The sequence below is a fragment of the Onychostoma macrolepis genome, chromosome 22, assembly GCF_012432095.1.
Source record: "Onychostoma macrolepis isolate SWU-2019 chromosome 22, ASM1243209v1, whole genome shotgun sequence".
NCBI classification, from domain to species: domain Eukaryota; kingdom Metazoa; phylum Chordata; class Actinopteri; order Cypriniformes; family Cyprinidae; genus Onychostoma; species Onychostoma macrolepis.
In genome coordinates this window covers 23,606,227-23,617,386 of record NC_081176.1, presented here as the reverse complement: position 1 = coordinate 23,617,386, position 11,160 = coordinate 23,606,227, and the positions used below count along the sequence as shown (strand labels likewise).

The 11,160-nt window shown below is 35.8% G+C and overlaps 1 protein-coding gene across 1 annotated transcript; it reads right to left on the bottom strand.

Moving 5' to 3' along the window:
* Nucleotides 1-47: 47 nt before the first annotated feature.
* On the bottom strand, nt 48-10,838 carry lpar3 (lysophosphatidic acid receptor 3). The gene is made up of 3 exons (XM_058760076.1): nt 10,691-10,838; nt 9,335-10,092; nt 48-4,176 (listed from the first exon to the last, which is right to left on the bottom strand). Exons 2-3 carry the CDS (start codon nt 10,074-10,076, stop codon nt 3,845-3,847), a joined length of 1,074 nt encoding a protein of 357 aa, XP_058616059.1. The 5' UTR covers nt 10,077-10,092; nt 10,691-10,838; the 3' UTR covers nt 48-3,844.
* Between the last annotated feature and the right edge of the window lie 322 nt (nt 10,839-11,160).

Sequence of the window (11,160 nt, the reverse complement as noted above, 5' to 3'; positions counted from 1 at the left end):
GCTCTTTAAAAAAAATAAATAAATAAACAGAGGCCACTATTGTCTGGGTTTTTTTTTATTTTCATTTTTTATTCACTAAATTATAGTGCAGCCATACAAAAAAATGACAGCATCGACAGTATCGTTGGAAAGTCTGGGGTCAGTTTTTTTTTTTTTTTTATTGAGCAAGAATGCATTACATTGATCAAAATGGATATAATGACCCTTTATTTTATTTCAGATATAATGTGAAATATAAGAAAAAAATGCACATTTTCCACAAAAAATATTAAGCTGCATTTTTAGCACTGTTTTACTTTACATTTGATCAAATAAATGCAGCTTTGATAAACTAGACTCTCACTGAATCCTTTGAAAAAATGTCTTTGAATAACAATTTTTGAATGCAAATTATATAAAAACAAATCCAATTGTGAAACATTATAGTACTTTTTTTTTAACAAGCAAATGGACTTTAAAACATGATTAACTATGTACTTTAAACAAAATTGTGACTGCATTTTGATTAAAAGAACAGTTTTCACTTTCTGATAACTCTTTATATTTCATGAAAAAAATCATTCGAGTTTCATGAGTAGCACTAGGGTGGATGACGACAAACATTCTGCAGAAGATGCGGCTCAACTGGACCGGCCAAATTGGACTCCACTGACTTTCACTGTATGGGCAAAAACAGTTCATCATCGAAGGGGGCACGTTTAAATGTAAACTTATTTGGTTGCTTTTCATACATTTCAGTGCTGTTACTTCAGCAACATTCAGCAACTTACTTCAGCAACATGCGATAAAAGCACCTTTTCCAAAAAAACCATGGTTACTATACTTAAACCTTGGTAACCACAAATTAACCACACTGTAAAAAAAAAAAAAAAGTTGAGCCAACTTAAAATTAAGGCAACCAGCTTCAGCAGATTTTTGAGTTATCTCAACTTGTCATTTTAAGTTTATACAACAAACTCAAAAATCTGCTGAAGCTGGTAAAAAAAATTTTAAGTTCGCTCAACTTTTTTTATTTTTTTACAGCTAACCATATTTAACTATGGTATTTGTAGTAATACTGTGGTTATACAAATGGAAATCAATAAGCCAAAAAACCATGGTTACTACACTTTTGCTACAATAAAACCATGGCTAATTTTTGTAAGGGCTAGGTTTGCAACGAGCGATTCAGAAATTACATTTCTGCGACAACGCGGCTGGAATAACAGCTTGCATACAAACAATGCCAATCTCAGCCAGATACTGATTGCTTTTATTTAATGTCAAATTTCTCTAATGTAAGTCTGAATATCATTTTGTGCAGTCTTTATAGCCCAACTGAAAACGATTAATTTATCTCGTATCTTGAAAATAAAGGAAGAAACTTAAACGTTCAAACTGTGAATGCAATGTGAACAAAAAAAAATGTGTATTCAGATTGTATCAGCCACTCCATGTGTATTTTTAATAATGTTAAAATGGATTAATATTTATGAATTTGATTAATCCAATTTCATTGCGAGTGAAGCACGCTCTCAGAGGAAGACTTCGCCCACACGCTCCTCTGATTGGCTGTGATTTTTGATTGATTTTGTCGCATCTCATGTGGACAGACAAATTACTGGAATTGCTGGAATCTTATCGCATCGCGTATAAAACAAAAGCCTCAGGATAGACCTTGTGTACATTTCCTGTTTATGGTAGCAAAGTGACATGATTCCAATGTGGTTTATCTTTATGAAATCAGTGCCCACACTGGAAGAATAAATCATCCTGTTTATGCTGGAATACGTGACACTCTCTACACCCAACATGAGGACCTGCAGGTGGCCATTGAGAACGTTTTTGCCCAAGTATCAACAGGAAAAGCTGGTTTCCCAGGATATACAATCTGAAGCACGGTTGTAGTTTCGTCATGCTGTAATTAAGCAGTGTCGCAACTCCAGGAGCATGACTGGAGCTCAGGTGAGGCGATCTGCAGCAGCTTGTTGCATCAGAATTGCACAAGACGGGGAATATCTCGCCCTTTTCAAAACCTGAAGAAAGGGTTTATTCTGTAGGCTACCCCTGACCTAGCAGTTTAGATTTCAGCCTACGAGCTTAAAGCACATTGGGAGGGGTTGTTAGGATGAAAATTTAGATAAGGATCCAATGATGTTAACCAGAGGAATAAGGAATTTACTTAAATTTTTATCAAGTTAAGCTATGAAATGTCGTTTTTTAGCCTCAGGAAAAAAGGAAGTAGTTACATTTTGAAATCTGATGCCTCAACCAGTGTTGAAATTGATTTTATTTTTGTTATTTTCAGTTTAGTTTAAGTTTTAGTCATTTTGTTTAATTTAGCAGCATTGTTTATATTAGATATTTCTATTTAGCTTAAATTACTTTCTATTTCAGTTTTAGTAGGCCCACTCTAATTTTCATTTAGGGTTAAGTTTATGTTTTTATCTAATATTTTATTTTAGTTCAGCTTTATTTTAATTAGTGAAAAATATTTGTATAGTTAGTTTTAGTTACAATAGCACACTGCTCTGTGAAATACAGTCACAATTTAGTAAAAAAGTAACAACAAAAAAAACTTCCATAAAAATCATACAAAAAAACATGTTTAATTTTTCTTAAATATCATTGTATTTTAGTTCAAGAACACAATGAAATTACATATATATATATATATACAGATAATCTCATTTACATTGTAACTGCAGTTACAGTGCGTTTCCACTGGCACGTAGCGAGCACGGCGGAGCGAGCATTTTCAATTGATTCCTATGGAAGTTGAGCTTAAACGCTTGTGCCGTGCATTATGGGATTGAAAGCGGCGCAGAGAAAACGTGGAGAGCGGCCGAGAGCGTCAAAACGTTTGAGCATTCCTCCGACTTTATGCAAATATCGAGTGAAAAAACCTGGGCGACAACCAATGGCTGTGAAAAGAGAAAGATGAAACACAAACAGGGTGTAAACATCTTTTTTAGAGGCGTGCTCTGTCCTAAATTTGACACGCCCCAAAGCAGTGGCGTTGTAGCGTTGCAAGCGACACTGAGCGCAGATTTGACACTGTAGTGGAAACGCACCGTTAACATGACCAATTAATTTTTCATATTTAGAGAATTTTTTGTTTTACTTTCTCCCCCTCACAGTGAGTGAGTGCATATATATGAAATAAGCTAAATTTTATAGAATTTGAATTGTGTAATATTGAATAATGGGAATCTTTTACACATGAAACCACAAAAACAAATTAGCGATACCGATATGTATTTACATGGGCATAATTGACCACTTAATCATGTAATACATAATTATAATTATAATATTCGACTATACACAGTAAAAATTATTCTCACACATGAAGACTATGAAATGCATATGAAATCTTTCAAATGCTTACATTAATATCTACATCAAGTCTACATATGATCTACATACTACATATCCATTTTAAGATAAAAAAAAAAAAAAGACTAATTTTAAACAGTACAGGATACTTAGAAAATAATTAAGAGATTCACACACATTTTACGACAGTACAGTGTACTAATGAAATCTGTTTTGGATCTTGAGAAATGGTCAAAAGCTGAATTAATGAGGTAAAGTGAAACTTTACAAGTGCATTGCTGTGGGAGATGTGTGGTGTGGCAGGTAGTGCACATGCTCAGACATGCTGCACGCAGGCGTTAATGAGGGCGACTATCACTGAAAATGGTAAAAATGAGTGCATTGCTTTGTACTGTCATTAAACTCCTTTTGAGTTCTGCTCTAACTTTTCGTCTCTGAGAGCACACCTCAGGAGAGTTCAGGAGCAATGGCACATCAGGGTGATAAAAATGGTCTTCACAGAGTCAAAAATGAGTCCGGCCCACCTTCAAGACTTCAGCATCTCCTGCGTGGAGACCTTGCTGTCCTCTGCTGTATTCTCTTTCAGGCTACTGGTTGTCTCCCGACCAGAGCCACGTTGAATGTTGGCCTTGGACGACCTCTGCCGCCTCGTCCCACTGCAAACGCAACGCATCAGGTTCTTGATGGTGGTCCACATTTCCTCGTCTCTGTAGGAGTAGATGATCGGGTTCATGACAGAGTTGAGGACGGCGAGGAGCAGCAGCCAGCGTTTGAATTTCAGGACATTGCATTGTTCGCACTTGAGTCCATCCAGAAGCAGAACCACAAGTCCAGGAGTCCAACAGATCACAAACGCTCCTAAAGAGACAAACAAACATTTAGGTTTAATTGTTTTTAATGATAAAACCATATTTCTGTCATGACAACTCTCGGAGGGATTGGCATGGTAATGTACATGACAATGTTAATGTATTTGGTTTTGGCGGAATAGATCTGCTACGCTGCTGCGGCAGAGCAAGCACCGAGACTTGCTACTGCCAATACATCCACAACATGCTGCTGTGAGCATGTAAGAAATATTTTCTATCTTTAAAAAGTATACTTATAAAAATGTATAAACGTACATTACACATACATTTTTATGTTTATTTAAACATGTTTGTGTGTACATATAAATATATACATAATGTTATATATTATTGACAGTTTAACCTTACAAGCCTTGTGTTCAAGGTGCAAGGTGCTGATATTTCTATTTTTTTTTTTTTTTTTTTTTTTTAAGGAAATGAAAACAGGGAAAGTTGCCATTGGTTCCCAGTGGCAAGCAGGTTCCACAATTTGTCTCATCTCCCAAAAAAAAACAAAAAAAAACATGGCTGCTGCTGCACCTCTAAGATTAACCTTTTACACATATTGCATTTTGCACTGATGTAGATGCAGGAGTGATTTTGTTTGTTTTAACTACACTTAGAGATTGCATTTCTGTCCCAACATGTTCAATAACCCTTTTTTGAGCCTTGATAGAGTGACTCACAGCAACAAAGCTGCTTTTAGTCATAGTTCACCTTAATTCTTTCAAGTTCATATGAAATCCTGCCTGCACCGCAAAACAAGCTCGGACAAACAGGACAGATCTCAGGTGAAGAACATGTACCGGCACGTCTTTCAAGATTAGAAAACACTCATAAACACTAAAATGAACAAAGGAGATGGTTGTTTTCAGATGCCGGAGCTTCTCCTGAAAGAACCGCACAAAACCCACCTCCTGTTTCACAACTAAAAATCATTTTCTTAATCAGTACTTTTTAACAGTAGAAAATATTTTAAAAAATTCTTAAGAAATACTGACAAATTTGATTTGTTTCTAAAACTTGTTTTAAAGAAGTTTAGATGTTTTACTGTAAAACATGACACTTACTGATTAAAAGTGTTTTGTAAGGTTAAAAGTGTGATTAATGTGTCTATTTGGCTCCAGTAATGCTTACTAGAAGGACATACTAACGTTATGACTAAACCTCATCAAATGGGGGTTCCTTTGTGGTTTCTAGAAAGTTCGCCATTTAAGTGAACACCCTTTCCCTTTAATCGTATTAAACAGTTGTAGAGGAGGAAAGAGCACCATGTTTTCTGCAGATGTGCACAGTGTTGTAAAAGCCCTTTGCATATATGCATTCATTACATGGCATAACGAACAGAAGCGGTGAGAGGGTTGGATACCGCAGGGCCACAGAGCCTCAAAGGGGCCACAACTATTTTAAAAGAAGGCCTTGAAAGTTTTTAAATTTTGTAATGGACCATATAATGGCAGCACTGCTATAGATGGAACAGCATTCAGGCATAAACAATTATTTTTTTAAAACTCATTTGTAAAAAAAAAAAATAAATATATATGTATATATATATTTTTTTTTTTTGCTACAACGAGTTATCGCAGTTACGAAATGTTACGCAGAGTTAAGCAACAACCAATCTTAAACAAAGTAGTGTTCGCTCGCAAAACGTTTGAGCATTTTGCAATCTGTTTCTCAGAGGAATGTTTTGCAAGTGAGTGCAAAATTTCTTGGCAAATGCAAAGGATTTGTGAGAGAACACAAAGTTCCTTGTGGGAACAAAGTTTTGAGAGCAAGAGCAAAGTTTCTTAAGAAACGCAAAAGGTTTTGTGAGTGAACGCAAAGTTGCTTGGTAAACGCAATGGTTTTGTGAGTGCAAATTTCTTGGGGAATGCAAAGGTTTTGCGAACAAAAAGTTTCTTGGGGAAACAAAGGTTTTGCAAGCAAGCAAAATTTCATGGGGGAATGTGAAGGTTTTGTGGATGAACAAAGTTTATCTGGGCAACTTTTTTGGAAAGACTGCAGAAGCCTTTATATATAAATATATTTATTTCTTCCCCCAATCTCATATCTTCCTTCACAATAACTCTGTAGGAAGCAGTTAAAAATAAACAACTGTATGGATGTTGATTATTAAATTAATGTTTTGATCGCATAAATATTCTAATAAGGTAGTTAATTGAGGTGGTTAATAAATATACAATCTAGTAATTCTATGTAAATATATTAATTCTGAGTGTATGTTTTAACTAACCAGGACCACTTCTAGTATTTCTTTTTATACACCGGGTAGCCCCGACCTCTGTGAAATTTTATTGCTTCTCATAACTGTACATTAAACATCACACATTTTCTTACTGACTGTGATTGCGTCATATTATAAGGCAGTGTTTGTTTTTGTAGAAAGTTCTCAACAGATTTTTTAATGGGGGAATTTTTTATTTATTAAATTTTTTTTTTTTTACATTAAATTATCCTGCGACGCTTGTAATTTTCCACCAAACATGCCACAAGACAACAAACAAAGAATGCAGCGTACTTCTGAAACCCAGGCATCTGCTTTTATCTGCAGTTCATTCAACAAATAACTGATGAGTATTGGGCTGTGAATCTTCACATATCTTCATTATACTGTACAAAGTCTCCCAGACACATTCTCTTTAACTTCAAAAACAATCCCTCCTGAAAACAAAGTGATCTAATCCGGCCAACAACGGATTTTCACACATGTGAGCAATTGGCGTGAAAGACAGACATGCATCTAGTATGAGTTTCATGCTCTTTTTCTCCAAGGCCACAAGCCACTCGTGCTGATGGTTTGATTCAGATGCCAGGCAGTGTAAAGAGCGACCTTGTGCAAGATAATTATACAGGCCTGGAGGAAGCCTGTTGTGCAGTGAACAGACGACTCCTCCACTTTGGCCCTATCTGCAACTTGAAGCAGTAATAGATACTCCTAAAACTGGTATAAAACCAGCTTTTCTTCTCTGCAACATGGTCTGACAAGATTACTGAATTTCTCCAAAAAGGCCTGCTTAGACGAGTATAAACCAGCTTTGTGATGGTGAGTACTGGTTTGGTGCTTGTCTAGCTGGTGGTTTTCAACAGGGTCTATAAACAACAATTCTTGAAAAATGTTAATGTAAATGACATAAGGCTTATTTTTTGGTCCAGATCTATTATTAAAGATACATATAAAATATGCTGAATTGAATACATCATTTCCAATAAAAAGCATACTTGCAATTTTTGAGTCAAGTCAAACTTGACTATAAAGTCAAAAAGCAATACAAAAATATCAGAAATTGTTTTAATAATGACAATTCTCACAATCTTTTATTATTCTTCAGATGCTTCACTGCCTATTTATATATTTAAAAAATTAAATAAAATAAAAATCATGAGATATTTTAATATTTTAAAGTCTCTTAAGATATTTTAAATTTCTTAAAATATCAGAATGTTAGTTCAGGTTATAAAATGTCATGTGGTGCAACTCTGAGAAGTAATTAGTTATCAATTAATTTATGATATGATATTAAAATATGATTTAACTTAAATTACATTAAAACCTTTTAAAAAATAATGAAGGTGTGTACACTCACATGGTGTTCAAGGTGTGATATGTATTACTACTTTTTTCTTCATAGTTACACCACATGGCTTTTTTTTTTTTTTTTTAGAGTTATTAAATGTAAACCTTTCCTAAAAATGGTATGTTTTTAAAACCAACATAAATACAAATACAAATGTATTTTCCTTTAAATTTTAAAAGAGGTTTCCTTCCCTTTATCACACAGACACACACACTCTTATTTATCATTGGCCTGTTTGCAGACAAAATGTCTGATAGATAGTTTGAACACGCAATTCATAAAAAAAGACAATTTCAACAAAAAGAAATTCAACCTTTGAACTTCTGATAGCAATCACCTAATGCAAGGGTGGGAGGTTTCGAGTTTTGTGTTTCATTGTTAACTCTTGCATCTCATTGTATGTTAACTTTTCAGCTTCTCGTCTACATCTCCCTCAATCAGGTTTAACATCTACAAAAAATATGTATATGTAGTAGATGCCTGCCCGTGGTTAACAGGATATGAGATCACATCCTTCCAATCTAAATATTTGTCATGTCTGTAATAAATTTGCAGAAATATTTACCCACCCTGTCCCATATCACCCACACTTGAGTGGGTTACAAGTTTGGCAAGAAACATTTGAGACCCCACAAGCCTCCATTGAGAGCTCAATTAACATATTCAGCGGTCTGGGAGCGTTTATCATGCTTACAGACTAAAGGCGTGGACTTTGGACAGCTCATCAGAGCTATGGAGGCTTGTGGGAAAACTATAAACCAACATATCCTGTAATTGCCATTGAACTTTGAGTGACTGAGGAGTGATGATACAGTCTGATACATATCACAGTCTAGAATGCATGCGGTGGTTCAACGTGCTGCATTTGTGCAATGAATTCACTTCCCATTTTGTCAGGCTGTTTATAGTAATCTAGTATTACTATAGTAAGAGACAGTTCAACAACAACAAAAAAAAAGAAGGAAAGAAAACTCTGTAATCATTTACTCAACATTATGTCATCAGTAGTGATGAACCACAAGGAATATTACCCAACTGCCCAAATTTAATTAGTTTGGGTGATTCAATTTGGGCAGTTGGGTAATTTTTTCAGGGTGTTGTGTTTTCTGGTGATAAATTAAAGTAGTTGTAGTGAAGGTCTTCAGAAACAAGATGCCTTTCGATATTTAAGTTGAACTAACTAACTGCTACTATACCACACAGCTGACATGTTAACTTCCTTGAAGAAGCTTGAATCAAATGTCACCGTTTCAGTTTCAGTTTGTGGTGATGCACCAAAATTTCTGCGATTGGAAAAGTCTGAAACTGCCAAAATTTCAGTTCATTAATAGTATAACAGAAATTGCCAAAAACAATTAATTTTTAGTTTTGGATGAAATAATTGGTGGGCTTTTTTTTTTTCCTGTCAAAAATTAAATATGGCACTACCATACTGACTTTATTGTCGAATCTATTGACTTTCAAAATATCTTCTTTGTGTTACAAAGAAAGAAACTGAAACAGGTCTGGAAAGACATGAACATTTTAAGTTTTTTGGGTGAACTAGCCATTGCGCAAGACAAGACCTAAAGGAACATCTCCAGAACTTACCAAGTACGGTCATCACAGTTTTGATGAGCTTGACAGGCGTCCTCTTTCGATTTATAGATCCAGAAGTGTGCGCCTTCAGGACAACAGTCTTTCTCATCACATAGATGTAAATCCTCAAGTATATGCCCACCATGATGAGGAAGAGCACCAGGTTGGACACAGACCAGAAGATCAGGTAGCTCCGGCTAAAGATGGGTGCCAGTTTAGAGCACAGGTTCGGAGTGCAGATACAGTTCCATCCCAAACTAGGAACGGCCCCCATGAATATCGATATACCCCACACAAGGGCAATCAACAGGGTCACCCGACGTTTGGTGAGGTTACTGTGAACCTTCCAGTTCATGATGGAGATGTAACGTTCGAGGGCGATCACCAGGAGGTTGGTCAGGGATGCAGAGAGACTTGTGTCCAGCAAACCCTGCCGAAAGAAGTAGCCTTGAACAGTGAGATCACGAGATATTTTCCCTGTATTGAACATGAGATACACGTAAGCGATGCCGGCAAGAAAGTCCGAGGCGGCAAGGTTGGCGAGGAGATAGTAGAAGGGGTAGTGAAACCTTCTGTTTGTCACCACCGCCGCAATGATCATGGCATTGGCCACTAGGATGAAGCAACAGCAGATGGATCCAGCGACCTGAACCAGGATGAGCTGTGTTTGGTCCCATTCATCTGAGGTTATGTTGCTGTTGTTGTAGAAAAAGCCCATGGGCTGATCATGGTAGCAAACGTTAGAACTGGCCATCTTTGGATAAAAACCACTATAACCGGAAAGAAAAACAACACATAAGTGTATTGTCTGGGACTATAAAGCTTCAATTATTTCAGTTTGTTTTTCATACGAGTCATTTATCTGAAAACACATAATTCAAAAAGACAAAAACGCCAGCAGGGTAACACACATGACAAAATGTAATAAACTAAACAACAAAGAATGCAACATAAACACTCAAATGTACATAATTAATAATGGATAGACTGACTTTCTGAATAAAATCCAAATAAAAGTACACTATAAACTTAGGTAAAATAGTTTATGCTTTTTACACCCAAAACATTTTTGCAGTGTTTTAGAATAAAATTACATGTATTATGTTTTAAAGGATAACATGTTTAGTTCAAATGTTAAATTTTTACTGTGGCATTTTAATCTTTTTTACATTTCTAAACAGTTTATGACAGGTAGTGTAGTGTCTAATTTAGTCTGAGCCATAAAATGCTGTTTCAAATAGATTTACATGCACATTATACCGCGGGATACTACCAAAACGAACCAAGTCAATCAAAATCTCACGTGAAATCAAGTTTTGGCGATATTATCCTTAGAAACCCATTCCAAGTGATATATAAAGCTCTCACCAGTGACAGACTCGTCAGGTTCTCAGTTCACTCTCCATTAGCGGTCCAAAGTATCGCGCAAATCCGGCGTGACTCCACAAACACAAGGCGACTCTGAGCCAAATATCTGAGGAAGTTTGATCTTGAGAGTTTTAGGGAGGAGAGCGGGAGGGATAGACTGTAATTGTGGGCGTGGTCACCGAACCTATGCTGCTGCTTTCAATAGTTCATAAAAATAAATAAAAACGTTATGAAAAGTAAATAAGGCAAAATTTGCAGTTCATCTCACCACGAGCCGAAAAACTCAGGTAATTAAGTGTGTAAGTATACGGTTTACCAGTTTAAGTTTCAAACGAAACCAATGAATGTGTCATTGGTAGATAAATGACATGTTTATGAGTGGCTTTTTCTTTGTCAGCGTCTATTTCGTAAAGTTACGCAATTTTACTCAGGTGTGTGAGATAAAGGAGGAACCACAACATTGAACATTA

Bases quoted from the DNA above. Each gene is read 5' to 3' on its own strand.
- lpar3 (XM_058760076.1), bottom strand. From the start codon at position 10,076: ATGGCCAGTTCTAACGTTTGCTACCATGATCAGCCCATGGGCTTTTTC. The intron at 4,177-9,334 runs GTAAGTTCTGGA...TTGTCTCTTTAG, and splicing joins AACTGTGATGACCGTACTTG to GAGCGTTTGTGATCTGTTGG.